Source organism: Capsella rubella, unplaced genomic scaffold (genome assembly GCF_000375325.1).
Source record: "Capsella rubella cultivar Monte Gargano unplaced genomic scaffold, Caprub1_0 scaffold_2, whole genome shotgun sequence".
In the NCBI taxonomy this organism is placed as follows: Eukaryota; Viridiplantae; Streptophyta; class Magnoliopsida; order Brassicales; family Brassicaceae; genus Capsella; species Capsella rubella.
Genome location: NW_006238922.1, coordinates 2212013 through 2239642, shown reverse-complemented (window position 1 = coordinate 2239642; position 27630 = coordinate 2212013). Strand labels below are relative to the sequence as shown.

General features: G+C 34.1%; 5 protein-coding genes and 1 long non-coding RNA gene across 7 annotated transcripts; 2 read left to right on the top strand and 4 right to left on the bottom strand.

Annotated features, from left to right (window-relative positions):
* Nucleotides 1-19: 19 nt before the first annotated feature.
* On the bottom strand, nt 20-2008 carry LOC17895007 (non-functional NADPH-dependent codeinone reductase 2). The gene is made up of 4 exons (XM_023788295.1): nt 1697-2008; nt 1146-1389; nt 873-1052; nt 20-342 (listed from the first exon to the last, which is right to left on the bottom strand). Exons 1-4 carry the CDS (start codon nt 2005-2007, stop codon nt 115-117), a joined length of 963 nt encoding a protein of 320 aa, XP_023644063.1. The 5' UTR covers nt 2008; the 3' UTR covers nt 20-114.
* Nucleotides 2009-2791: 783 nt separating this feature from the next.
* LOC111831974 (non-functional NADPH-dependent codeinone reductase 2-like) lies at nt 2792-4566 on the bottom strand. The gene is made up of 4 exons (XM_023787862.1): nt 4157-4566; nt 3751-3994; nt 3480-3659; nt 2792-3203 (listed from the first exon to the last, which is right to left on the bottom strand). Exons 1-4 carry the CDS (start codon nt 4465-4467, stop codon nt 2976-2978), a joined length of 963 nt encoding a protein of 320 aa, XP_023643630.1. The 5' UTR covers nt 4468-4566; the 3' UTR covers nt 2792-2975.
* Nucleotides 4567-5513: 947 nt separating this feature from the next.
* On the bottom strand, nt 5514-7055 carry LOC17896534 (non-functional NADPH-dependent codeinone reductase 2). Its single transcript, XM_006302480.2, has 4 exons — nt 6619-7055; nt 6222-6465; nt 5949-6128; nt 5514-5862 (listed from the first exon to the last, which is right to left on the bottom strand). Exons 1-4 carry the CDS (start codon nt 6951-6953, stop codon nt 5635-5637), a joined length of 987 nt encoding a protein of 328 aa, XP_006302542.1. The 5' UTR covers nt 6954-7055; the 3' UTR covers nt 5514-5634.
* Nucleotides 7056-7567: 512 nt separating this feature from the next.
* LOC17896226 (metalloendoproteinase 5-MMP) lies at nt 7568-8910 on the top strand. Its single transcript, XM_006300452.2, has one exon. It carries the CDS (start codon nt 7671-7673, stop codon nt 8781-8783), a length of 1113 nt encoding a protein of 370 aa, XP_006300514.1. The 5' UTR covers nt 7568-7670; the 3' UTR covers nt 8784-8910.
* A 4336-nt stretch (nt 8911-13246) lies between these two features.
* Nucleotides 13247-16107, top strand: LOC17896524 (chaperone protein dnaJ 39). Its single transcript, XM_006302254.2, has 10 exons — nt 13247-13612; nt 13808-13931; nt 14176-14258; nt 14398-14509; nt 14580-14684; nt 14780-14830; nt 15073-15162; nt 15253-15361; nt 15456-15658; nt 15734-16107. The coding sequence occupies exons 1-10, from the start codon at nt 13467-13469 to the stop codon at nt 15965-15967; spliced, it is 1257 nt and encodes a 418-aa protein (XP_006302316.1). The 5' UTR covers nt 13247-13466; the 3' UTR covers nt 15968-16107.
* Nucleotides 16108-19168: 3061 nt separating this feature from the next.
* On the bottom strand, nt 19169-25662 carry LOC111831945. Of its 2 annotated transcripts, XR_002835016.1 has the most exons (6): nt 25559-25662; nt 25320-25392; nt 21308-21357; nt 19649-20936; nt 19491-19568; nt 19169-19388 (listed from the first exon to the last, which is right to left on the bottom strand). It is a non-coding gene; the product is annotated as an uncharacterized LOC111831945 (long non-coding RNA). The 2 variants fall into 2 exon arrangements; XR_002835018.1 differs by lacking the exons at nt 25320-25392; nt 25559-25662 and adding an exon at nt 21657-21750 and having other exon boundaries at nt 21308-21564.
* Nucleotides 25663-27630: the final 1968 nt, after the last annotated feature.

Here is a 27630-nt window from a genome sequence, read left to right as displayed (position 1 = left end):
TGTCAAATTTTTATTTGTTACCTACGTAATTGAAAATACGACTTTACAAACTAAAATAATCAAAGACTAAAATTTTAAGAACCGGCCCATATCATTGACACGAAGGAAGTAATTTTAAATCTCACCGTCCCACAACTCAGCGACAGATTTGATTGGACCTTTCTCGGAAATGTAAACCTCTCCGTCAACGATCCTCGACTGAGAAATCTCTGTAGAGATTCTTTGTGTCTCCTCTTCTGTCAAAGACCAATCAAATATCTTCAGATTCTCTTCTAACCTCTCTTTCCTAAAGCTCTTCACCACCATGCTCACTCCTTCCTCGTAAGCCCATCTCATACTCACCTGTCATTTCTCATTTACAACTCTCAATTTGGAGCTTTAAATAATTATTTAGTTCCATGTACTCACCGTTACATAACATTTGGACTATAGGGATTTTGGATTCAGCTTAGACCACCATTATTGGTGGATTCTTAGCAAAATTTTATGTTCAGAAAAATTAAAAACAATGTGTTAGATGTTTCTTATATAAAAGACCTTTAATTTCTTAATTTTTCTTAACTTTTGTTAACTTAAAATCTTACTAATATCCTACCAATAATGATGCTCTAATGGTATAATGATAATACAACTCAAATATGTCCATGCATGGAGATTCTTTTCTATTTTCTTTATCAATTTTCACATTAATTCTTTTATTTTTAAAAATTAACCTAATAATTAATATTGAGTTAACTAAAAGAATTTTTTTTCACATTTCTGACGTAGTCATAATAAATGGAGTATCATGCGAATTTACGACTAAATCAAATTTAAAAAATATGGATGTGTTCTCATTTGTACATTTTATGTAAAGACTTTGGAGAGTATACCTGTGCTACAGTTTTACCCTTGGCCTCAGCAATTTCTTTAAGAACATCAGACTCCATGATCTTGTGGTTTCCCCAAAAGGCTCCTCTCGATCCCAACACCGAGTAAGCCGTCACAACAATGCCCTTTGACTTACAAAGTTTCCTCAGCTTTCTCTGTTGCCATACTGGACTCATCTCCACCTTTTTCCACATAATCCACGAAAACATGATTTATTCTAACTATAAAATAATCGAACTTGTTGAGACATTATATGAGAGTAAAACTAGATTTACTTGGTTGACGCTAGGTGGGATTTTTGCGATAGAGAGTATGTGTTGGAGCTTCTTGCATGAGAAGTTGCTTACTCCAATACACTTTGCAACTCCAAGTCTTTGGCACTCTTCCATCTCTGACCAAACTGCTTCATAATCCATTGGTAGAAAATCATCTTCTTCTATAGGAAACTTGTATTTGCCGGGTTTCGAGCTAACCGGCCAATGGATTAGGTAGAGATCGAGATAATCCAGTTTAAGATTACTGCAAAACATAATCATGTCAGTGATATATGATGAAATTTAAATTATCATTTTTTTTTAATTGCGGGGGCAAAATCATTAATTTTAGAGACCCATTTTTATTATCCGCAATATTCACTCAAATGCTTTCACAACTGATTTTTTTAAGAGAATCCATGCATGCACAACCCTAAAACAAAAAAAAATCTTTGCGCTATGGCCCAAGCTCTTAGACTCTCTAAGTATAACAATTAATGAGATGTATTATGTATATATGGTCCATATATATCTCATGTGACATTGTTTGTAAAAAGTAATTTGAATCTTACTTCAAACTCCGTTCGATCGCCGGTACAACAAGGCCGCCATGAGCATCAGCACACCATAGCTTAGAAGTAACAAAGAGTTCGGATCGAGATTCAACTAAGCCAAGACCAACCGCCTCAGCCAAAGCATCACCTAGCGGCTCCTCAGTCTGATACCTCGGAGACGTGTCAAAGTGACGGTAACCGAGCTTAATGGCCTCCAACACAGTCTTTTTGAGCACCATCGGCTCTGGTGGAGGTGACGCAGCGGTTCCAAGAGCTAGAACCGGCATCAAGTGATGAACTGGTCCGATTGGGAACGTAAGAGCTGACATATTGGTGAAAAAGTCAAAGAAAGTTTGCTACGAGAAAATGGTTTCTCATTGGCTCAACTTATACTCACTACTTAGTAAGTAGCCATCATGGCTGCTAAAAACGATCTAAGGAAGAAAAAAAATGTCACGAGTAGCCATCAAAAAGACAAAACGTAGCATGTACTGATGTCACATGTTACCGGTAACCGGCTACAATAGGTGAACCGAACTCCCAGTTATTTGTCTAGTTTTAGTATTGGGTCCAATTTCACCGGTGGCTCTGAATTATTCATGCATATGTATTGGACTAGCTTTTGGTTGGATTCGACCCATTGTCATTTTCATTGAGTTACTTTTTTTTTAAATTCTTTTTGTATTTTTAGGCAAACACAACAGTGTTTACTTGTTGAAAAACCTCAATTATTAGTGCTTTATGGCTGTCTTCGGAACGTTTTTATAGAGTGGCTGTCCAAAAGTAGTGTAAGCATGTTCCTTGGAATACAAGTTAGTGAAAAGCTTGACGTTGATTGTTTCTTTACTTTTCTTTGGAGTCATCGAAATTTGGGAAAATGATCAGGTAAAATACTTTTTCCTTTTCTTGTTTTTGGCAGCCATGGTAACTACTAAAGTAATGAGTATAAGCTAAGTCAATGAGGAACCATTTTCTAAAGTTTTGAATATTTGTGGTGGCTCCTCTCTCTATCGCGACAAGAAAAAGAACATAACCATATGTGTAGTGTGATTGTAATATCAAATTGATTAATAAGATGTGAGTGCGCTTGGCATTCTCCCATTTCAAACTTAAGATTGTTCAATGTGCACTGTGAGCCTCCTCGTTGTGAATTCAATCTCAGTGATTGATTACAATGTTGTGTCTACACAATGAATCGTTTACTCATTCATTATAAGGGAATGCAAAATTAAATCACTATGACAAATGATGATTGCTTGGTTTTCACTAGGCTAATATTTTCATACAAAGAGAGTGATTAGATCTCGCCGTCCCACATCTCGGCGACAGATTTGATTGGACCTTTCTCGGAGATATAAACCTCTCCGTCAACGATCCTGGACTGAGAAATCTCAGTCGAGATTCTTTGTGTCTCCTCTTCCGTCAAAGACCAATCAAATATCTTCACATTCTCTTCCAATCTCTCTTTCCTAAAGCTCTTCACCACCATGCTCACTCCTTGTTCGTAAGCCCATCTCATACTCACCTGCCATTTATCATTTTAGGGCAACATTATAGGCTATAATGTTGGTCTTATAACTCTAAAAATGAGATTTAAATAATAATTGCATTCCCAAAAAATATTGTAGTACTCATGCTCAAACACATTTGCACTCTAATGGATTCAGCTAGTGCATAATATGGATATTTTTAGTATTTTCACATTAAAAAGGAAACTAATATAACATAGAATTTAAGTTAGTACTACTTAACTTAAAAGATGCTCTAGCCAAATAAAGAAGTGCCTAATTAAAGAGAGTACCTGAGCTACAGTTTTACCCTTGGCCTCAGCAATTTCCTTAAGAACATCAGACTCCATGATCTTGTGATTTCCCCAAAAGGCTCCTCTCGATGCCAACACCGAGTAAGCTGTCACAGCGATGCCCTTTGACTTACAAAACTCCCTCAGCTTTCTCTGTTGCCATACTGGACTCATCTCCACCTTATTTTTTCACATTATCCACAAATATTTATTCTAACTAAAGAGAATTTGAACTTGTTGAGAAATTATAAGAGAGAAGAACTAGATTTACTTGGTTGACACTAGGTGGGATTTTGGCGATAGAGAGGATGTGCTGGAGCTTCTTGCAAGAGAAGTTGCTTACTCCTATAGACTTTGCAACTCCAAGTCTTTGGCACTCTTCCATCTCTGACCAGACTGTTTCATAATCCATTGGCAGAAAATCATCTTTTTCTATAGGAAACTTGTATTTTCCGGGTTTCGAGCTAACAGGCCAATGAATCAGGTAGAGATCGAGATAGTCCAGTTTAAGATTTCTGCAAAAAACACCATGTGTCAAAGTGATGATGAAAATATTATATCATTTCTATAATATGTAACGTCCACGAGATTGTATTTAAATTTTTCTTTGCACTATGAGCCAAGTCTCTAAGTCTAACAATGAAATTTATTGACTTAGAAAATAATCTGAATCTTACTTCAAACTCCGTTCGATGGCTGGTACAACAAGGCCGGCATGAGCATCAGCACACCATAGCTTAGAAGTGACAAAGAGTTCGGATCGAGATTGGACTAAGCCAAGATTAATCGCCTCAGCCAAAGCATCACCTAACGGCTCCTCAGTCTGGTACCTCGGAGACGTGTCAAAGTGACGGTAACCAAGCTTGATGGCCTCCAACACCGTTTTCTTCAGCACCATCGGTTCTGGTGGAGGTGACGCGGCTGTTCCAAAAGCTAGAACCGGCATCAAGTGATGAACGGGTCCGATTGGGAAAGTAAGAGCTGACATTGGTGAAAAAAAGAAGTGCCTATAAGTCAAATAATATAAATGTTTGCTATGAGAGAATCGTTTCTCATTGGCTCAACTTATATATAGTCATTACTTAGTAGCTAGCCACCATGGCTGCCAAAAATAACCAAAGAGAAAAAAATACATGTCACTAGTGGCCATAAAATAAAACTAGCTGTTACAAAAGAGTTATGTTGCATGAAAGAGAGAGAAGGTGAGGACTCTCATGCATGAAGGTGAGGACTCTCATGCATGAAGGTGTGAGAAACCACGTTTTTGGTGGTTCCTCTCTATCACGCGACAAAAAAAAAGGAAACGAGGAGCGAGTGCGCTTAGCTTCTCCCATTCCAATATTAAGATTGTTCAATGTGTATTGTGAGAGCCTCCTCAAACGTATCGTCCTTACTATTATTAGAGTTCCTAATGCCACATGGAAAACTTTTGAAAACAGTCGAGACAAAGTCGACGGCCTCTTCAAACGCACACGATACTTACATTAGCAATTTAGCACCATCGATAGTGTTAATGGTCATTTTGTTAATGGATAATAAATATTACATAATCAACATTTTCTTCATTTTCTTTAGTCAATATTAAATAAGTCACTTTCTTTTTTTGTACCAAAGATGTTAATTGTGTATTAGATCGTATTTTTATATCAACGATAAATTGGTTTACGTAATTTTTCAACAACGAATCACACTCATGTATTTTCCGACAAATATTAAATTATCGTATCTTTTCTTGGAATTTTCAAAATTTAACGGCATTCACTTTTAGAATGTACTCATTTATTATAATAGGGTGGCAGGTAAAATATTCACAATGATGTTTATGATTGTGCGGTTTAACTTTTCAAACAAAGATTGATCAGATCTCGCCTTCCCACATCTCCGCGGCAGGTTTTATGAGACATTTTTTGGATATGTAAATCTTTCATAACAAATTTTTTTATAATATTTTTTCCGACAAATATTAATTCGTGTTTTTTTAATTGAAATTTTCCAAATTATATATCCAAGACTAGTTTTTGTAACAACATTCACTTTTTATTTTTAAAATGTATTTATTTAGTATTATAATAGGATGACATGCATGTAAAATAATTCTGGTGATACTATGATTGCACGGTTTCACTAGGTTGGATTTTGTTCACACAAAGATTGATCAGATCTCGCCGTCCCACATCTCCTCGACAGATTTTATAGGACCTTTCTCGGATGTATAAACCTCTCCACTGACGTTCCTAAACTGAGGGATCTCTGTAGAGATCCTTTGTGTCTCCTCTTCTGTCAAAGACCAATCAAATATCTTCAGATTCTCTTCTAATCTCCCTTTAGTAAAGCTCTTCACCACCATGCTCACTCCTTGTTCATAAGCCCATCTCATACTCACCTGTTAATAATAATCACAACTCTAGATATGAACTTTATATACTTGTCAAGTTCTAATATTGAACTTGTTTATATTGTAATACTGACCTGTGCCACTGTTTTATCCTTTGCCTTAGCTATTTCTCCAAGTACATCTGATTCCATAATCTTGTGAGTTCCCCAAAAAGCCCCTCTCGATCCCAACACTGAGTAAGCTGTCACAACAATATCGTTTGACTTACAAAGCTCCCTTAGTTTTCTCTGTTGCCATATTGGACTCATCTCCACCTTGTTCACAAATCATCCATAATACAAAATGTAAATTTTAATTGTTGTCTTACTATTCAACTAAAAGAGTGACAAAACCATTAGATTTTTTACTTGATTAACACTTGGCGGGATCGTCGCGATAGAGAGGATATGTTGGAGCTTCTTACACGAAAAATTGCTTACTCCTATACACTTTGCAAGCCCGATTCTTTGACACTCCTCCATTTCAGACCAAACTGCTTTGAAATCCATTGGTAGAAAATCATCTTCATCAATAGGAAACTTGTACTTACCAGGCTTAGAACTAACCGGCCAATGAATTAAGTACAGATCAAGATAGTCCAGTTTAAGATTCCTACAAATACCATAATACATTGTTACATTGATGATTCTAATGATGTAAATGTGTTCAAATCAATCATTGACTAAACCAAACCGAATTAAAAACCAAATCAAATTAACCCGAACCGAACAAAAACCAAACCAAATCACTGATCAATAGTCTTACTTTAAACTCCGTTTGATGGCTGGTACGACAAGACCGGCATGAGCATCAGCACACCAAAGCTTTGTAGTGACGAAGAACTCAGATCGAGATTTGACTAAACCGAGAGAGACTGCTTCGGCCAAAGCTTCGCCGATGGGTTCCTCTGTTTGGTATCTGGGAGATGTGTCGAAGTGGCGATAACCGAGTTTGATGGCTTCAATTATCGTCTCTTTCAGCATCGTTGGTTCTGGTATGGGAGACGCGGCGGTTCCGAAACCTAGAACCGGCATCGAGTGGTGGCCAGATGGGCCGGATCTGATTGGGATCGTTGGGACTGGTACTGTGGTTGAAGACATTGGTTCAAAGAATAGTCGTAAAAAAAGTCAACGAAGGTGTGCTCTGAGAAATATGGTTTCTCTTGGGTTGCCCAAAGCTTATTTAACTCAGTAGCCACTGTTGCTAATGCTGATAATCTCTTTAGTTAAATAAGTACTACGAAGCATATCTTCATTTTATAAAATTAGACCATAGTGTTATAATATTATGGTAAAATACAAAGAAGATCTTCCAACTTTTTATAAAGTTTCAAATAAATTACCCATACTGTTTCATTAATTTTTTAATTATAAACTTTTGAATTATTTTACCAAAACGCTCATTTGTATATTTTAATATATATTTTTTAAATAAAATTATATCCAATTATAACTAATATCAAATATATTTAAATATACTCTTAGTTTAGGTATGGTTCAAATAATTCGAATAAAATATATAAAATCCAATCCATTTGGATTTTGTGACTAATTCGGTTTATTTTTGAAACCAAAATTTTTGGACAAGTTTTTATGTGCTAGAATTTGATTTGTTCATAAAATATTACTATATAATTACATGTTTTAATATCCAAAAACATGTCACGTATGTGCATTTACACCGTGTGGAAAAAAATGGAACAAGTGCGCGTAGCTAGCATTTAGGCTTTATAAATCATTTACGACGTCGTTTCTTTCTTCCTATCAATTTTTCTGTAGCTTCTCCCATTTTTATTTCTTTCCAAAAATAAATTAAAAATGAGATTTCTCACACAACTAACGATCTTAAGCTTCTTCGTCTTCTTCTTCTTCACAGTGAATCCAATCTCAGCCAAATTCTACACAAACGTTTCTTCAATCCCACCGTTACAATTCCTAAACGCAACGCAAAACGCTTGGGAAACGTTCTCGAAACTCGCCGGTTGTCAAATCGGAGAAAAAATCGACGGTCTCTCTAAACTCAAACAATACTTCCACCGTTTCGGTTACATCACCACCATCAAAAACTGTACGGACGATTTCGACGACGCTCTTCAATCGGCGATCAACACGTACCAGAAAAATTTCAATCTCAAAGTCACCGGAAAACTCGATTCCTTCACTCTCCGACAGATCGTCAAACCTCGATGCGGGAATCCGGACATGATCGACGGATTTTCGGAGATGAACGGCGGACGAAAGCTCCGTACGACGGAGCGGTACTCGTTTTTTCCCGGAAAGCCGCGGTGGCCGAAACGGAAACGAGATCTGACTTACGCGTTTTTACCACAGAACAATCTAACAGACGAGGTAAAGCGCGTGTTCGCACGCGCATTCACGCGATGGGCGGAGGTGACGCCGTTGAATTTCGCGCGCTCCGAGTCTCTCCGCGGAGCTGATATATTTATCGGGTTCTTCTCCGGTGAACATGGAGATGGTGAGCCGTTCGATGGAGCTATGGGAACGTTAGCTCACGCTTCGTCACCTCCTACGGGGATGTTACATTTAGACGGGGACGAGGATTGGTTAATCTCCGACGGTGCAATCAGCCGTAGGATATTACCGGTGACGACGGTGGTGGATCTTGAATCGGTGGTGGTTCATGAGATCGGGCATTTGTTAGGGTTAGGTCACTCGTCGGTTGAAGATGCGATTATGTTTCCGGCGATTTCGGGTGGAGATCGGAAAGTAGAGTTAGCGAAGGATGATATTGAAGGTATACAGCATTTGTACGGTGGGAATCCCAACGGAGACGGTGGTGGTGGGAAGAAGAACACTAGCCGTGAGAGTGAAACTAGCGGTAGTGGTGGTGGTGGTGGCTTGCGTCGGTGGAGAGGGTGGGTGATTAGCTTATCATTGATTGCCACGTGTGTTTTGTTTATTTGTTTTTAGATATTATGACGTATTTTGGGGTCAATATTTTATTTTGGCTTTCTAAAAAGTAAATATTCTATTTGATTGGTGTCCAAGTACAAGTACAACAACAACATTGGTTCTTTAATTATTTTGATTATTAGTATTTGTTATGTCATTGTGATGGGATAATAATATCGAAATATTTTTGGAGTTTATCATTTTTAAGACAGAAACTATCGGATTTGTTTAGAAGTCTTTCAAGTTAGCCGACAAAAAAAAAAAAAATTCAAAGACGTAAACTAATTTTGTTTGAATTAAAGAGGTTTATTAGTTGATGCCAAGATAGATAGGTTAATTAAATGATGATAGTCGTGTGATGTTATTTAACGTACATTTTTTTCTAGTGTTTTATGGTGGATTAATTCGAACGTAGATTTACACATTATTGTCAATGATCGTGATTTTGGGTATTAAATATATATTTTGAATTAAGTAAAATGGCAAATTAGATAATGCAATGGAAAAAATAGAACTTGATAAATTAATTGTTACGATACGTGCAATATGGCTTAAGACTTTAAAAGTAGATGGAAATGGATTCAAAATAGAAAATAAAATATTTAGGTTTCTATGGATATAAATAAATGGATAACAACGTTAAGAGTTAAGAGTGCTGTAATTAATTCTAAACCCTAGCTAGAGTTTAGTGGGAGGAAGCTTCCCATGAGAATTGTGTTATTTCCCTTGCCTATCTTCCCATGTTCTTTCCCATTTGTTTCACAATCTTATTTTAACATTCAAATTATAAACTATATTTTGATTTGTGCAATAAATTTGGCTATATTTAATAAAGATTGTGTAGCAACAATGGTTATGTAAACCAATAGAATAATTAAGAGGAAAACATATCTACAAAAAAAATTTGTGAAGGATCATCATTACTCTTATGCTTTGAATATGCTTCGATAATCTTGAGCTAATGAACAAGGAATACTGTTTGTTTTCTTCTTTAACTGTTACTTGGTTCGATATCAACTACATGTCAACAAAGAACGACAATGTTCATGCGACTTCACTCATCAATCTAACTTTTGTTTCCAAAGTATTTACTCACAGGAAAACATCACAGCGTATTTATATCGATCGTAAGGTCTCTCAAAGAAAGATTTCCTAAACGTACGTTCGACGTGTGCTGTTCACTACAACGAATAATTATTCCTATTAGTCTTCATCATCATAATCTTCTTCATTTTCTATGTAGTCTATTTGCCTTCCCTGAGTTGCGATAGAATGTATTGTTATACCCTGACCCAATATATATGACTTGTGGATTATTTAAGTGTACATGTTTTGTGAATGAAGATAAAAGTGATTCTAGAGTATCGAAAACATCGAGGTGTTTATCTTTTCACGTCGTTCCTTTTCACACTTATTTTGGTACTAATAAAGTAATAATCAAGGGGTGTGTCTTTGGTTGAAGAAACGTTTTTACAGCTATATGAGGTTTGTCTCTGGTTGAAGAAACGTTATTACAGCTTTATGAGGTTTGTCTTTGGTTGAAGAAAACGTTTTTATAGCTATGAGAGTCTGTCTTTGGTTGAAGAAACTTTTTTAGTTTTACAGCTAGCTATCAGTTTGTCTTTGGTGGAAGAAACGTTTTTTACATTTGTCTTCTTCATATATATGCATTATACATGTTTATGAGGAATTCTCGTCTTTGATGTCAAAAAAGAGAGAGGGATTTTTGTATTAAGAAATTTGAAATATGAAAACTAGAGTTCCTTAAAATTGCTTGCCAATTAACAAAAATGTGTTCTGAGCCAACTTTTGTTTCTTTCTAAAACTACATTTTGATTAATTAGTAACAAATTAAAAGAAGCTCCCATAAAAAAAGACTTCTTCAAAATTGATGAATACATAGTAGAATGTTTAAATTCCCTTCCTCATTATAATCTGATATCTAGCTTAATTATATGGATTTTGTTCTATTCGAAAAAGTAAACTGAACTATAGTTTCACGAACTATGGTTTACTATTACTCATTGCTCAAGGATATTTCTACGAAATTCGAAGATCCGGATGACCAAATCTACTATATGCAACAAGAGATTTCTAGGATAGATTTTAAAGTATAGTAACACATGTGTATATATCAAAATACGATTATCAGCACTGAAGTATAATTGACATCTCAATGCAAAAAAAAACATATATATAGTTCATACTGATATATATGAAGTAAGAAAATGAAATCTAATACACACAAAATTATTAGTTATACAAAAATCCCAAATTGACTATCAAAATAAACACAACCAGTTCATATAGTCGTTATATATCTTGAAAGAAAAAAAAACTTTCTGTAAAACAAATGAAAATATCATAAAGAGAGATGAAGATCGGACCGTAATGCTTCCATTCCCCTGAAGAGATGAGACGAGATTCAGATTCACACAATAACAGTACTTCTCGATATGTAACCCTTTTCCTTCAACATCAAATACCAACCCTTCATGGATGGATCATCCAGTTAGGGCTTGTTTGTTTTTCCATCTTACTTTCTTGAATAAGAAGAAGAACAAGGCCAAGATCTTCATATCGTGTGCTCGTATGTCTCAAGATCCCTTCAAACTTCTTTATTGTTGTTTGATGAGACTTGTTTGGTGGAAGTTTGGTGGTGCTGATGATGATGATGAGAGAGGGAGAGAGGGGAAATTATGGCTGATAAAAAGAAGAAGAGACATGATGATTACTTATAAGTACAACATTGAAAATAGTTATAACAAAGAAAAGTAAATTGTCAAAAGAATCACAAGTATTTACTCTCTATAGTCTACACATACATGTGGGTTAAACAGAAGAGTCACAACTATTGTATAAAGATGTGTGTTAATGAAGCCCTAAGTGTGCAGTACCAAAAAAAAGAGACACATCGAGTTGTTTGACTTATTGTTTATTTTTTGTTCATGTGTTAAAGTTCATATCCATATGCTGCCATGCATATATACCTCATTGAGTAGGATTTTTCTACCCTTCAAGATATTTTGTACGAAACATACATACCCAAAAAACATATAAAGGTCACTCATGGAGTTTGGATTGTGAAACATTCTTTGTTTTTATCATCTGAAAAAGTTAAGTCGGGCCAAAATGGAAGTAGTGAAAAAAAACAAAATAGACAGGTAGGTACATTGTCTCTCAAATCACTTATTAGAAGCAATAATTTGGTTGAATATATTGTACCTCTTGTAACATGTAAATTGGGTCCATAAAAATCAGATAATTACAACAGTTTTCTTTATTTAAGTTATTTTAACATTTTATGCATTATTTGATTTTCTTTTCATTTATCAGTTACTATATATATCTCGATTCGATTTTATTGTGAAGAATTCAATAACTATAAAGAAATTGTAACGGGTTGACGAAATAATTTGGTTTTCTCTCAAATCACTTATTAGAAGCAATAATTAGGTTGAATAAATTATACCTTGTAACATGTAAATTGGGTCCATAAAAATCAGATAATTACAAGAGTGTTTTTTTTTATTGAAATTATTTTAACAAGTACATGTTATGCATATTTAGATAGCCTATATATACAAATCATGCATTATTTGATTTTCTTATATATATATCATTCATCAATTACTATGATTCGATTTTATTGTGAAGAGAAGTTAACAACTATTATAAAGAAATTGTGATGGGTTCGGGGTAGACAAAAGATATATAATGAGTTGTTGTGACATTGTTGCAATACGATATAGCCACAAACTCATACTCATAGGAATAATTCACATACTTTGTTACGTACGAATTCATCTAGCTACTCACATACATGATATACTCAATAATTCATTATACAAACTTAAAAAAATCATTATTATCCTAAATAGTGTCAACATACGACAACATATTCGTTCGAGACATGTGGCGGCCACTGTGCAAGTAAGCAGTCCATATAGTCGTCAGAGAAAGATCCACATCGAATACTTTTTTTTTTGGCTTATCATGCACTTTTCACTCTTTAAGTGTTTATTAGAAGATTATACTTTACAAATCGATACTAGCTGTAGATCAGAAGATTTTACTGATCAACATCTTACCAAACAAACTCGATAGGAACATAACTAGAAGAGTTTTTACCTTCGTATTCTATGGTCTGAATCATCCCGTCAGAGCATTACCCTTGTTTTCAAACTCCATTGTATAGCATATGCCTGAACATACTCCTTGTTTAACACAATGAACAAAACATTATTGGTTTCTACTTCTAGTACAAATACTCCGACGAGTTTATGTTCATATGTGAGGGCCCATAGACGAGCTCATATACAGTATTATTAATGGGCTTTCTGATATGTTTTGGGCCGTTTCTAAATTACAAGTGGGTCATTTGAACTATATTTTAAAATTAAAAACAGTTACAAAATTTTAATTAGATAATAAAAAAAAAAATCAGAAAAATAACGAATTAATAAGTGTTGTATGTCTCGTCTCTTCTCTCTTGTCTTCTCCAGCTCAGAGTGTTTGTGGGGTTTTCCCCATGGAGCTGCCTCTATCTCTGTCTCTTCTCATAGGGTTTTGGATTACCAAACCACAATTCACGAGGCATGAATCATTCTCCCCACTTGCTTGCGAAGATCCCCAGATTTTGCTATTTCCTCCTCCTCCGAAATTTAAAGCCACCATTTTTTTTACCTTTTTGAAACAACAATGCCCACTCATACGTCGAGATCGGAGAATAAAGACGACGTCGGAGAAGATGATCACCGGCGACGGAACCCTTATGAAGTCCTTGGCATACCCACCAATTCGACTGATCAAGAGATCAAAAGTGCTTATCGGAGAATGGCTCTCAGGTCTAATTCAACTCTGTGACAAAAAAGTTTGAATCTTTCGTGAGTTAGTTGTTGTTTGGGATGCAGTTTAGGTTCAGAAGTTATTAAGAGGTTTGGATCACTACTGATGTTGGTGGATCCAAGCTCTAGTTTGTGAGTGTGTGTGTGTCTGTCTGTTTCTGTAGTTACGTGTACTGAAGTTTAGTCATAATTCAGGTACCATCCTGATAAGAATCCAAACGACCCGGTTGCAATGGATATGTTTGAGGAGATTACATTTGCCTATGAGGTCTTGTCTGATCCTGAGAATCGGCGTCAGTATGATACAACTGGCTCTGAGGTAAGATTTCATACAAGTTCTGAATTTGGTAACATCGTATTTCCAATTTTTATGGTTGATTGAAACCATGGTTTGTTGCATATTTTTGCATTGTTGGTGAAATTCTTGAAGCATGGAGGATATCATATGTAGTGGGAAGTATTGGACCGAATGGTTTAGCTTTGTAGGGTATATGTGTCTTGCTGCTGGTTTCATTAGTGTTGGAACATATCTAGTTTTACATTCACCTGTGATGTTTATGTAGGCTGCTGCTCCAGAAAGTGAAGATCTTGAACTTGATCTTTCAAGCTTAGGAGCTGTTAATACAATATTCGCCGCGCTGTTCAAGTGAGTTTTGTAAAATCAGACTGGCTCTACTTTCTGTTTTTTTTTTTTCCATTACTACCAAAAGACTCCTTTTGTAAGTCAGTTGTTTCTACTTTTGTTTGGGGGATGATTAACAACTTGACAATTTTGTTCAAAACAGTAAGCTTGGTGTGCAAATCAAGACAACTGTCTCAGCAAATTTATTGGAGGAAGCGCTGAATGGTATGGTTACTACTTTGCCTCTTACAGTTGGCCAAGTTGTTTCCAGGAAGGTATGAGAATTAGTTGTTCTTTGCTTTAATGTGTTTCTGTCACTTCTCTGACATATTTTGCTTCTAACAGGTTGAAAAACAATCGGCTCACTTTTATTCTGTTACATTAACAGAAGAACAAGCCCAGGCCGGTTTGATATGTAAAGTTCAGTCATCTGCTAAAAACAAATTCAAGGTGCGTATGCGCAAACTTTTGCCTTTCACTTTCAAGAATCTTGAAGTTGTTTTCCCTATTCTGTATCATGCTTTCTGATTCCTTTTGTTTCTCAGTTACTTTATTTTGATCGAGAAGAGAATGGAGGACTGAGTTTGGCCCTACAGGTATGAAGTTTTGTATTATTAGTATACTCAGTAACAAATCGTTCTGTTGAATTTTGAGCATACATTGACTGATCATGTAGTTACACATAGCAGAGTAGTCTGATCACAGATTTTGCTAAAATTTCTAACCTCCTTAACATATTACGTCAAAATTCTGCATCTGCTTGAAATCTTGAATCTTCATACCTCCAAGTTTCTTCTCGTCTCTAAACTATGTCTTATTTTCTTTCATTCTGCAAAAGGAAGACAGCAGGAAAACAGGAAAGCTCTCGACTGCAGGGTTTTACTTTTTCGGCTTTCCTGTTTACCGTTTTGATCACAGGGTTAATTCAGTTAACTATCTTCTCTGCCCTCTTAAGTTAACACATTTATATGCATCTCTCAGCCACCATTGTATTCAGTTGTCTTTCTTTTACTCACAGAGGGCTCTCTCAAGGGATCCAGAGACCGGATTTTTTAAAAGGCTCGATGCATTCCAACCGTTTGAGATCACTGAACTGAAACCTGGATCTCATGTATTTGCTGTTTACGGTATGTTTTGTTTAATTCGCTTAGCGTTTCAAATGAATTACTAGTCAAGTCTATTAGAAGTAAAGTAACCTCACTTGGTGTCATATTACTCTAGGTGACAATTTTTTCAAAAGTGTGAACTACACTCTAGAAATATTCTCATCTGCTCCATTCGCACATGAGAAAGAGAATCTCCGGTCCACTGAAGCACAGATAGTCTCCAAAAGAACTGAGCTATTGAAGTTTGAATCAGAATATCACGAGGTCTTTGCACAGTTCACAGAGATGGCTAGTAAATGCACAGGGGAAATACAAGAGGTGAGAGAGAGCTGCCAATATCACTACATTTTCTTGATTACATAAACAAGTAACTGACATTTGTTTTGTTTGCAGATCGATGAGCTTCTCAAGAGGAGGAACGAGATATGTGCAGCGTACACAATCTTTCCGCCGACGAAGCAAAGCTCAAGCAAGAACAGAAGCTGGAGCAAGGGAAAGAGCAAGAAAAAGAGCAGTCTTTTAATGGAATCTAGAGAAGAAGGAGAAGTCGCAGTTAGGGAAGAAGATGGAGTGAAGAAGAAGAAATGGTACAATATTCAGCTGAGACAAGACAAGAAAAAAACCTGAAGATATTATATGTTTCAGTGATAATGTTTCAGGCACATAGCTACATTCTAAAAATGATATTATATGTTTCAGTGATAATGTTTAGGCACATAACTACAGTCCAAAAGTGGTATATGGTTTCTTATGCTTTGTCAGGTTCATCTCTTCGCTTCATCTCTTTGTATGCTTCAGCGGATTCAGATTCACATTCTCTGACCTCAGTACTCCCAACTGCGTCTTGTTCGGAAGTTTTGCTGAATTCATATGTATCCTGCTGGTTACTGCAGCCATCTTCTTACAATTGAAACAGAAACAGATGTTTTCTTCGAATCCTAGGTACAGCGTAAACACTGATCTCCTCGACTGGGAGGTATATGTTGCCTTTGCCTACACAACGACACCATAGTTGTTCGATTCTCTTGTTTGCTGGTTAGGGGAAATCACGACGCAAACCTTTAAAATGGTGAGTGGCATGTCACCCATCGGACATATGGTCAAGGAATTTCCTCTGGCTTGGTAATCAAACTCTACAGGCACTTCTCTTCCAGGTAAGCAAGCCCAGCCTTGAAAAAATGGTTGGTTGATAATTGCTCGTCGCGCTTCTCCATCTGGCTTGAAGCAGTTTGAGTAATTGAGCTGTGCATATGGAGTGTTATAAGGGCAAGTAAGGCTCTCCAGTGATTCACAATTTTTGCTGAGTGAATTTGGTAGTGATGCGAGTCTTCTGCAGTCTTTTAGATAAAGTTGTACCCGATGGAAGCTCTTCTTGCAATATGGAATCCTCTCAACATTAGTGTAACTTAGGTATAGATACCTAACACTTTGAAGAACATTTGTTAATGCCTTTAGCTTTCCGTTGCTGATTATGTTGAGAAGACGAAGACGAGACCAAAGCTTAATTGATACAGGCACTTGTTCTACATCTCTGACTGAGATAGAGAACTGTGAGATGTTCCTAGAAATCTCTGGAAAGTTTCTCAAACTTTAGCATCCTGTCATATCAACCGATTCAAGAGATGCCAAGTTCATGTGACTTGGAATGACTTCTAGCTTCGTGCAGGCAAACATGCGCAACACTTTCAGTTTGTGAAGGTTTCAAAAAGAGGAGGGGATCTCTACCAAACTCTCGCAATCATCCAAATTCAATCTCTCGAGATTTGTGGCATTGGAAAGATCTGAAAGTTCTTTCAAATGACAAGACATCGACAAATCCATCTTTTTGAGATTTGTAATCGGCTGAATCTAAAACCAAATAAACAGAGAGAGAGTTGTTTGAATGTAAAACATCGACAAATTCATTTTTTTTTAACATATTTGTCAAAATTTTGGGAAAAGGTCATTGTCAGTGCTGGACTTGTATTTGAGTGAACCTGGTTTAAGCATGCAAGTGTGAAGTTTTGATCTTGTAGAGTTTGATCTTGTGCAAAACTGTCCAAGAAAATGCAAACCTCTGCTCACAAATTGTTCAGTCTCCAGACAAATTGCAAGTAGATATTTGTTCTTACTAGCACTAGTCCTAAAATTTGAGTATACACTGGTTTGAACGCTTGATGTGGAGACGGGGAGCGTTAGAAGAGAAGAAACTAGTACTTGGGGAAACAAAGAAAGCTGAGCAATCAGCAATGGAAAGTTTTAAGGCAAAGGCTGCTATTCTTGAGGTTTATGACAATACTGACAATATAAAGCAGGTGAGACAATCAGGAGAAGCTATAAAGTGAAACAGTTAGCAGCAAAATATGAAGAGATCGTGACGCATGTTTCTTACGTTTCCATTATTTTCAAACCTGTGAATTTGGTCTAAGTTACGCAGTTGTATTGTATATTGCAGAACATGAAAATATGTCTATTACCTGAATACACGTTAAACCTGCAACAAATCAAAAGGTCTCCAAAGTTTAACCTGTACTACTTACATATTCTTTGCAAGACATATATACATACCGAGCCTTGTTTTTGATTTTTGCAGTTTCATGAATACATGGCGTCGTTTGAGGTGTATCTACTAAGCCTCTAAAGGTCAAAGGCAAGTCTTATTGTAGCTATAAATTAAGTTAGAGAGAGAGAGAGAGAGAGAGAGATTGTAAAGAGTACACATATGTGTTCTGATTGAAGCTAAATTAAGGTAGAGAGAGAGGGATTGTAAGAAGTTTGCCACATTACACAGATGCAAACACAAAGCTCAAACCCAAGAACTGTGTTCATGGTCATGACTGACTATGCATAATTTTATAATCCGACACAAAGCTAAACAATACAGATCACATAAAACTAACATTGATGTTTCATAATGTTCATTTCAAACAAACAAACAACAATGGATTGGCAGATTACAGCTAAGTTTGGCATCAAACATAGAAAAGTGTGATCATTTGCATATTCTAACTAAAATCATCAAAATGATTCAATAGAGAATCAGGTTTCCATAGACTCTAAGAGACCAAAGGATAAGCAGTAGTAGTGACATACCAGTTTGAATCATTGTTTTGAAAGAATATCAAGACAACGAGCACAAGTTGTAAAATCTAGCACATTAATCATCAATCTATGATGCAAAATTTGACAAAAGTTACTTCACATGTTTGAATCAATCACCAAATCAATCGCCAAGGATTCAAAGCATAACACAAAACAAATCTATTCATGATTCAAGGCAAATACTATCATAATTTTCATAAAACAAGACACCTTATGATAAATCCTGTTAGTGTGTATAGTAAAGACTCAAGCCAAGGGGTACAAATAATCATTAGCTGATAATTCATCATTCCACAATGTCGTCTCACATGCTTTAGAGATTAGAATAATCAATCACCATGGGTTTAAGCATAACCCAAAACAAATACAATCAAGATTCAAAAATAGTATTTACGATAATGTGTAAGACTATCACATACATTCAAAATAGTTATCTATAGAAGACTCCAAAATGCATCTGCTTCGTAAAATTATACATACAAACACCAAAACAGAGATAGTAATTATTTTAATCACACAATGCAATGTTCCAATAGCCTAAGTAAACTCTACCTTTTTTCAGTGTATGAATGCATAACTGTTAGGATGAAATTCACATGTTTAACACAATCACCAGAGGTTTAGAGACACAACTATTGTCAATATAAAAATATCTTCAGAGACTCGAAGATGCATCCACTGAGAAACAGAGAGAATTAAAAAATTTAAACACACAATATAATATAATGTTCCAATACAAACACACAATATAAAACAAAATCACTATTTTTTATCAAAGGTATCTTAGCAATACGTTTCTAGAATTTGACTGATAAATCGAGGATAGTAATGAAAGTAAGACAACTCACATAATTAAACAATTTTAATTATATAAGGTGTGCGTACATCTGTAAAAAATTCAATTCATCACAGAGAAGTCGAGAAGATAAGCATATACCTGATCCTTTGCATCAGTGAGAATATTAACCTGAGAAGTTTAGATAAGCATATACCTCAATTGTGATTGTCATATACAAACAATTTTGCAAACACATAAAAACAAAAACAAAAAGGTTAGAATAGTGTCTACCTGTCAAAGAAGTTTCCTACACTTGAATCTACTCAAGTCTTAATATCTGCACATCTCCACTTTTCCAGAAGCACATACCTGAGGAAAACATAATTCGTTAGTATTTCATATGAAGTGAATGCCCTATACTTACCTCTTTTTGTCAAGTATTGTCTTACAACTTTTCAAAGTCGTTTGACTTATAATATTTAAGTTCACTGTCTTCTCATAAAGCTTCTTTTCCTTGCTGGTCATTTTTACCATCCAGCAGTCTTTTGCCTATTTTTCTTTGTCTTAGGTTCATCCCAGCCAACAGCTCGCAACAATGCATGCACTACCAAGCCAATCATCAAGGATCTCTATTCTTTTCGCTCTCCTCCATAGTCTTTTGGCCCTCTTAAGTTCTTTTATGTTACTACCCGTAGGTTCATCCCAGCCAACAGCTCGCAACAATGCATGCACTACCAAGCCAATCATCAAGCACCTCATTTCTTTTCATTCCCATCCATAGTCTTTTGACACTCTTAGGTTCTTTTATGTTACTAAACCGTAGGGTCATTCCAGCCATAAGCTCGCAACAATGCATGCACTACCAAGCCAATCATCAAGCACCTCATTTCTTTTCATTCCCATCCATAGTCTTTTGACACTCTTAGGTTCTTTTATGTTACTAAACCGTAGGGTCATTCCAGCCAACAACTCGCAACAATGCATGCACTACCAAGCCAATCATCAAGCACCTCATTTCTTTTAATTCCCAGCCATAGCCAATCGTCAAGGATCTCTTTTCTTTTCATTCCCAGCCAACAGCCCGCAACACTGCATGCACTACCAAGCCAATCACCAAGGGTCTCTTTTCGTTTCATTCCCAGCCACATATGTCTCAATAAGCTGTCGCTTTTTCTTTTACTTTTCCAAGCCGAGGGTACCAAACATTGAGAACTCTTAGATTCTTTTATGTTACTAACCCGTAGGTTCATTCCCAGCCAACAGCCCGCAACAATGCATGCACTACCAAGCCAATCACCAAGGGTCTCTTTTCGTTTCATTCCCAGCCACTTATGTCTCAATAAGCTGTCGCTTTTTCTTTTACTTTTCCAAGCCGAGGGTACCAAACAGTGAGAACTCTTAGGTTCTTCTATGTTACTAACCCGTAGGTTCATTCCCAGCCAACAGCCCGCAACAATGCATGCACTACCAAGCCAATCATCAAGGGTCTCTGTTCTTTTCATTCTCAGCCACTTATGTCTCATTTAAGCTGTCGCTTTTTCTTTTACTTTTCCAAGCCGAGGGTACCAATATGTGAGAACTCTTTGGTTCTATCATGTCTTTGTCATAAGACTTATTAACCCGTAGGTTCATTCCCATCCAACAAATCCAAAACCCCTTTTCCAACTCGCAACAATGCATGCACTACCAAGCCCATAGTTCACAATTTCGCTCGGGACAATGTCCCCAAAATAGAATCTGACAGAACACTATCAGATTAGTGTCTGCCCATGATCTGTTTTGGGTTTTGAGAAAACAAAACAAAAACAAAAACATGAAAAACATGAAAAACTAAAACCCCCATAACATAAGAATCCGCAAAACAAAGTAAACAAAAACAAAAGCGCTTTGAATTCTTATGAAAGAGAGGACTTTTTTTGTTACTGGATCAAGAAAACAAAAACCAAAAACAAAACCTTTGAATCCAGAATCACAATACAACAAAATTCAATTTACAGATATCAAATCGTAGACCTAATCAGTTCGACTGGTTCGATTTTAAATCCTCAAAATTTGAAAACCACAAAACCGAAAACAAAAACCAAACCGGAGAGATAGAAAAAAAATACCTCGACGAAGCGGAGACAAGGTTCCATGTTTAGATTCCAAAACATAATCCCTAAAACAAAAGTTAAAATACAGCAATTGATTAGTTAAATATCGAAACCCTAAACAAAATCACGAAGAGATCAGAAAAAGAAGAAAAAAAAAAACCCAACCGATTGAACCGAATCAAACCAAACAGCCCTAGATCAACACGAAGAAGCAGAAGAAGTCCAGCGATTGTACTAGTTTCATGCCCAAATCAAACAAAAATCACAAAACCCTAGATTCAATACAACAAGAACGATTGGAATAAAACTTATGAATCCTAAAAACAAATTAGCGATACAGAGAGATTGAAATACAAACACTAACCTCAAGATTAGTTTGAATCCAAATTTTCTCACGATTCGTCAGAAGACTTCTCTTCAGCGAGAGAAAAAGAAAATTGAAGAAAGAGAAAAAAAAAGTGTTGGATTGAAATAAAAGAAAATGTTTATGTGGAGATATATATTATTGTTGATGGGTTCTGTAACGGATATAATTAAACCCAAGATGACCGTTGATTTCGTCAGATATATTAAAATCGTACGGTCCTAAAATGTTCTGTGTTTGAATGTTTCTGGAAATATAAACAAAACGCAAAGGTGATTACCGTTTTTTATTTTGTTCATAACGGTAAAATATAGGCCCAATAAGGCCCATAAATTTAAATTTTAAAATTCAAAACCTCAACGTTCTTTTTTTTTGTTGTGTTTTATAAAACTATCATTTTCATTTTCATAAACCTTAACGTTAAAACATAAAACTGTTTTCATACTTTTTAAGCATTTAATTTTATCACCCTTAATACCAATATGCATACTCTTCTCCATTGCTGAATTCCCATTTTTCTAGGGCATGATGTTACGAAAACAACAACAAAAAACATGAAACGAAATACAATGATCTTTTATATACACGTACATGTTGCTTCTTCTAGTTCGTTTTGTTTCATAACATATCTATCTTATCTTTGATTTTTTTTTTTTTTTGCCAACAACATTAGCACACATTCCAAAACTACATTTCCTAGTCAACCTTCATTTATTTCTTAATTTGACTAAAAATGTGTGGCATAATAATTTGTTCGAGTAGGTAGAATTAAGGGTGAACACATAGGAAACTCTGAAATTATGATGTAAGCACATAAGATCAATATAATATGTTTTCTTTATCGTCAAGTTTATAAAATACTAACAAATAATATATTACACCGAAGTTCTCACTACGAAGAGTCTAAATCTACCATTGTATATTTAAATCCAAATAATATATTGGAGCCTTTTGTATAAAACATTCCTATTACGTTCCTCTAACAAGGATCATGTATAGAATGATCTAGTGGTTTCAATAGATACTCCTATGCATAAGGATCTTAGGCTCTGCCACCGTTTAACTGCAAGTTTCATGAGTTCAAATGTAGAGGTTTATTAACATTGAGTTTAACTTTTGATTCGAAAAGAAGGTTGATCCAAATAATTTACCAAAGAGAAATATGATTGTCCATTTTCTTGATGTGATCTCTTGTGTCAAATATGTGATCATGTCTCCAAATACTCTAGAGGTAACATCCATTGTAAATTCGCTACTTAATGTTTAACTAATCTATAAATTATTCCTTAAGTTTTTTTTTTATTTTGGTGGTTATTGCAAGTCATTTATGATTACTTAAAATGTGAACCATTACCCTTATTTCGTAACCTATCTTCCTTGACTGTTTACGACCACACATGGAAAATATTGCTAATATTTCTTGAGAAGTGTCTGAATCTATATCTCTTAAGTATGGTAAGGATTGACTAAAAACTTATATACTTTATTTAGCAAAACTTTTCCAAATATAATACTTTCCCCTTTTCCTAACTAAGATACTTTCCCCATTTTTCGTTTTTACCAAATAAAGTACATATGTTTTTAGTCAATCCTACTAGGCTTAAGAAAACATAGATTCAGTCACTTGTCAAGAATGATTGGCAATAGTATCCATATGTGGTGGTAGAAGTCAACGACCAAAAAAGATAAGTTATGAAATATGTTATAAGGATATTTCACATTTTGAGTAATCATAAATGACCTACAACAAACACCAAAAATAAAAGTTTTAGGAAAAACTTACAAGACAAAGTTCAACATTAAATTGTGAATCACCAACATAGTTTACCTCTAGAATACATGAATAAATGACCATATATATGAAACTATAGATCGTGTCAAGAAAATTACAAAAACATATTTCTCTTTGGTAGATCTTTTGGATCAAATTTCTCTCTAAAATTAAAATTAAAATTAGTCTAGTTCATATACACCTTTACAAGGAAACTCATTTTCTTTATTATGACTTATAGTTAAATGATGGCGGATCTTGAGATCCTTAAGCTTGGGAGCATCAATTTCAAATGGCCATTTTACAGGAGCCTAGTTTTTGAAATTAAAATATTTACAAAGAATTTAAAATTTCTTTTTAATAGGATTTATAAGAATTTTTAAATGGTTTTAAAAAGATTTACAAAGGTCTTTAAATAGTTTAAAAAAGATTTACATGGGTCTTTAAATAGTTTTAGAAGTTTAAAACTTTGTTAAAGGATTTACAATGGATTTTAAAGAGGTTTAAAAGATTTTAAGGGATTTAAAAAGGTTTACAAGGATTTTTAGAAGATTTTTAAAGGGTTTTTAAAAATTTAAAAGGATTTTTAAATGGTTCTGAAAATACTTACAAGGGATTTTAAATGCTCTTTCAAGTGTTTTACAAGGGTTATTAAATGGTTTTAGATGTTTATAAGGGTTTTTAAAAGGTTTTCAAATGGTTGTTAAAGATGTATAGGGATTTTTAAAAGAATTTTACAATATTTTTTAAGAGATTTACAACTGTTATAAAAGTAATAAGAGGATTTATCACGGTTATAAAGTTTATAAAGGGTTATAAAAGGATTTACAAAGGTTTACTAGAGTTTTTAAAGGTTTTTGATGATTTTTAAAGGACTTACAATGAATTTTAAAGGATTTTATAAGGTTTTACAAATATTTACAAGGTTTTTAAGGCATTTCCAATAACATTTTGCAAGAATTTTTCGGAAGAAATATTATTTTTGTTGGAATGAATATTCAATTCTTCATCATGGATTTCACTAAAAGAGGGTAATTTAGCTATTTTGTACTTTCAAGAGAGCATTTTTAAAAATAGACACCAAAGAAATGTATTTTTACAAAAGGGAAACCTACAAAAGTTATTTTTGCAAATCTCCCAATATTTAATAGCCAAACTTGTTATATATATATATATATATACAAGTATATATATAATGTTATGATATTTACACTACTTTTAAAGTAGATGATCTCAAAAATGAGACACAAATATGTACATATTAATGATTTCATAAACCAAATCCAAATTCGGCAAACTTTTTATTTTTTCAGTTACATCAAATATTCTATCCCAAAATGGTTTGCCATAGTTACCTTATTATTCTTTTTACCTATATGTAAGTAGTAATTAATATCAAGCATCTAACAAGCTAAGAAAATTATTAATAAAAAAACGTAGTTAATTGGAAGAAAATTCAATGGTAACATCAACAAAATAAATTTATGTGAACAATTGAAACAAGCTAATATAATACTCACAGATCTAATCCCAAACATCAAACTTTCGTGTAGTTTGTAATTGTATATAACTAATAAGATATTTTTTCGGATAAATCTTTCAAACAAGCTAAAAACATTAATAATTAAAAAACATAGTTAATATATTGCAGGAAAAGTCATTGGTAACATCTACAAAATAAAATTATGTGTACAATTGCAACAAGCTAAAGAAATACTCAGATCTAATCACAAACATATAAGAACTTGAGAAATTAATATGGAAAACAAAAAACAAAAAATATAACATGAGAAGAAACCGAATCATTAGGAGGAAATTCAATGATAATATCAACAAAATAAAAAGATGGGAACAATTAAAAAAAAATCCTAATTGGTTTCTTGTTCACATACCTTTTGATAAATGTTACCATCCAAATCTTCTATCTGATGCATCCAGTTCTTGACTAAAAAAATCCTCATAGATCTAATCAGGAACATATAACAAGTTATTGAATAGAAAACATGAATATAACTTGAGAAAAAATAAGAATCACTTGGAGAAAATTCAATGAAAATATCAACAAGTCAAAATGATGTGAACATTTGAAAAGAAAAACCAGAAATTGTAATTTGTTTCTATGAGCACATACCTTTAGATAGATGTTACCATCTAAATCTTCTATCTAATGTCATTCCTAGCTCACATATTCTCATGTTAGCTAATCAAATTTTTGTGTTTACTTTTTTTAAGAGCTGCGGCGGCAGAATGATCTTATCAAGAGCTCCTGAAACTTATATATACGAGTGAGAATAAACCTAAAAAGTAGTTATCCTCTATCAAAACGACACCGTGTAGTGATAGTTGTATATTAAAAAGTAAATAGGCCCATGGGCCTCAACACTTTAAATTAGTGTATTTTTCTAAACAATAAATTATCTCTAGATTTGGTAGAAAACTCGCAATGACCAAGACCCGTGGAGGAAGAAAGAAGTTTTTAACTCATTGGTCGTCGCGACTAATGGATACGGCAGACAAAAAAGCCGAAATATCATGTTTTGAACCTAAGGATGATCGAGTCCAACCATAACCAGAAACTAAGACGGTTTGATGCGATTGCAATCCCACCTGAACCAAACACTGGGGACTGAGGCGGTGGCAATCCCACCAGAACCATAGACGGAGGGGATTCGATATCCATCGGAGACTGAGGTGGAACCAAAGGCGGAGGCTATTCCTCAACATAAAAACAACGGAATAATCATAAACGAGAAATGTTAGACGATATTGAATAAGATCGAGAAGCTGTGAGTGGGGATGATTAATTGTGAGGTTGTTGGCGAAAGAGACTTTAATGAGGTTGGGTATGCAGTCGGACGAGGGAAAATATGAATAAGTTTGTTCAAAGGAACGATGGAGCATTGTAGCTATTCCTGAAACGATATTGCGAACCAAATGTAGGTGTAAAGGAAAATACATTTGGGCTTAATGCAACAAAAAGTGTAGTGAGAAATGTTTTTGACTTTAGACTTTACGGCTATTTACGAACTTTATTTTTTTATTTATTTTTGCTAACAACAAATTAAATTGTTGAAGAAAATGTATTTAACTAGAATTTAACCCGCGGTACACCGCGGGAGGATATTTTAAAATGAATTATTTTTTTTGGTTTTGTTATATACTGTATTTTGATTGTTAATTCTATAATTTAACCCGTAAAATATGAAATGATAATTTGTTTGTATATAATCGTAATTTGATCAACTTAACTAAATAAGTCTAATATTCAAAATAATGAAATGATGTTGGCATAACATCTTTCGTTTAAATATCGTTTAAATAGTCTAATTTTAAATTAAAATATTTTGTGAGCTTGGCTATAATAGACAACCCGTAAAAACATATATGTAATTTATAATTTGTTACATCACATGACCCGTGCTATACAATTATCAATAATACTTCGTACATCCATTTTTTGTATAAAATTATATTTTTATTATACATATGTTTATGTAATAATCTATACTATTAATTGGGAAGGACAAACAGACCCAATTTTTTTAAAAAAAAATTCATGAAATATATTTCAGTTGCCAAACAAAACTAATGACAGCAAAAATGTTTTAATAAATAAATAAATAATAAAAAACAGAAACTACCTATATTTATGGATCATACTAATTTTGTTGTCAAAAAAGTGGAAAATTAAATTCGAAAATCTCCATGTATATAACATATTTAACATTTTTAGATATTTTTAAACAATAATTTAATATTTAATAAAATCTAATCTATAGTATTTTTTATTTGGTTTAATGATTTTATTCAAGTGTTTATGTTATTTGTATTTTGTATAACTCTTATGATATGATATATATTTATTTTGCGTTACAAAAATCATCATATATATTTTTTTGTTTTATATCGATGTTTTAGGAAAAATAAAAGAAAAATAAATATGTTATATATTTTACAATAGAATAAAATATGGAGAAATATTCAACAAAATTGATATTATCTTTAAAAATTTTAAAAATGACAAAGTCTTAAATAAATAATTAAAATGTTTAAATAAAAAAAATCTTTAAAAAATCAATCGAATAAATATTTTGTATCACATACAATCTCTTATTTTCAAAATCTTCATATTGAAAATGTTTTTCGAAAATATAGCAAAAAAGATATTTATATATTTCCTTGAAATATACTTAAAAAACCAAT

Excerpts from the sequence above, each read along its gene's own strand:
- LOC17895007 (XM_023788295.1), bottom strand. The coding sequence starts at position 2,007 with ATGTCAGCTCTTACGTTCCCAATCGGACCAGTTCATCACTTGATGCCG. Across the intron at positions 1,053-1,145 it reads TCCCACCTAGCGTCAACCAA|GTGGAGATGAGTCCAGTATG; the intron begins GTAAATCTAGTT and ends ATGTGGAAAAAG. Across the intron at positions 343-872 it reads AGGGTAAAACTGTAGCACAG|GTGAGTATGAGATGGGCTTA; the intron begins GTATACTCTCCA and ends GAGAAATGACAG.
- LOC111831974 (XM_023787862.1), bottom strand. The coding sequence starts at position 4,467 with ATGTCAGCTCTTACTTTCCCAATCGGACCCGTTCATCACTTGATGCCG. Across the intron at positions 3,995-4,156 it reads GCCATCGAACGGAGTTTGAA|AAATCTTAAACTGGACTATC; the intron begins GTAAGATTCAGA and ends TGTTTTTTGCAG. Across the intron at positions 3,204-3,479 it reads AGGGTAAAACTGTAGCTCAG|GTGAGTATGAGATGGGCTTA; the intron begins GTACTCTCTTTA and ends GATAAATGGCAG.
- LOC17896534 (XM_006302480.2), bottom strand. The coding sequence starts at position 6,953 with ATGTCTTCAACCACAGTACCAGTCCCAACGATCCCAATCAGATCCGGC. Across the intron at positions 6,129-6,221 it reads TCCCGCCAAGTGTTAATCAA|GTGGAGATGAGTCCAATATG; the intron begins GTAAAAAATCTA and ends TTTGTGAACAAG. Across the intron at positions 5,863-5,948 it reads AGGATAAAACAGTGGCACAG|GTGAGTATGAGATGGGCTTA; the intron begins GTCAGTATTACA and ends TATTATTAACAG.
- LOC17896226 (XM_006300452.2), top strand. The coding sequence starts at position 7,671 with ATGAGATTTCTCACACAACTAACGATCTTAAGCTTCTTCGTCTTCTTC.
- LOC17896524 (XM_006302254.2), top strand. The coding sequence starts at position 13,467 with ATGCCCACTCATACGTCGAGATCGGAGAATAAAGACGACGTCGGAGAA. Across the intron at positions 15,362-15,455 it reads TCATGTATTTGCTGTTTACG|GTGACAATTTTTTCAAAAGT; the intron begins GTATGTTTTGTT and ends ATATTACTCTAG. Across the intron at positions 15,659-15,733 it reads GCACAGGGGAAATACAAGAG|ATCGATGAGCTTCTCAAGAG; the intron begins GTGAGAGAGAGC and ends TTTTGTTTGCAG.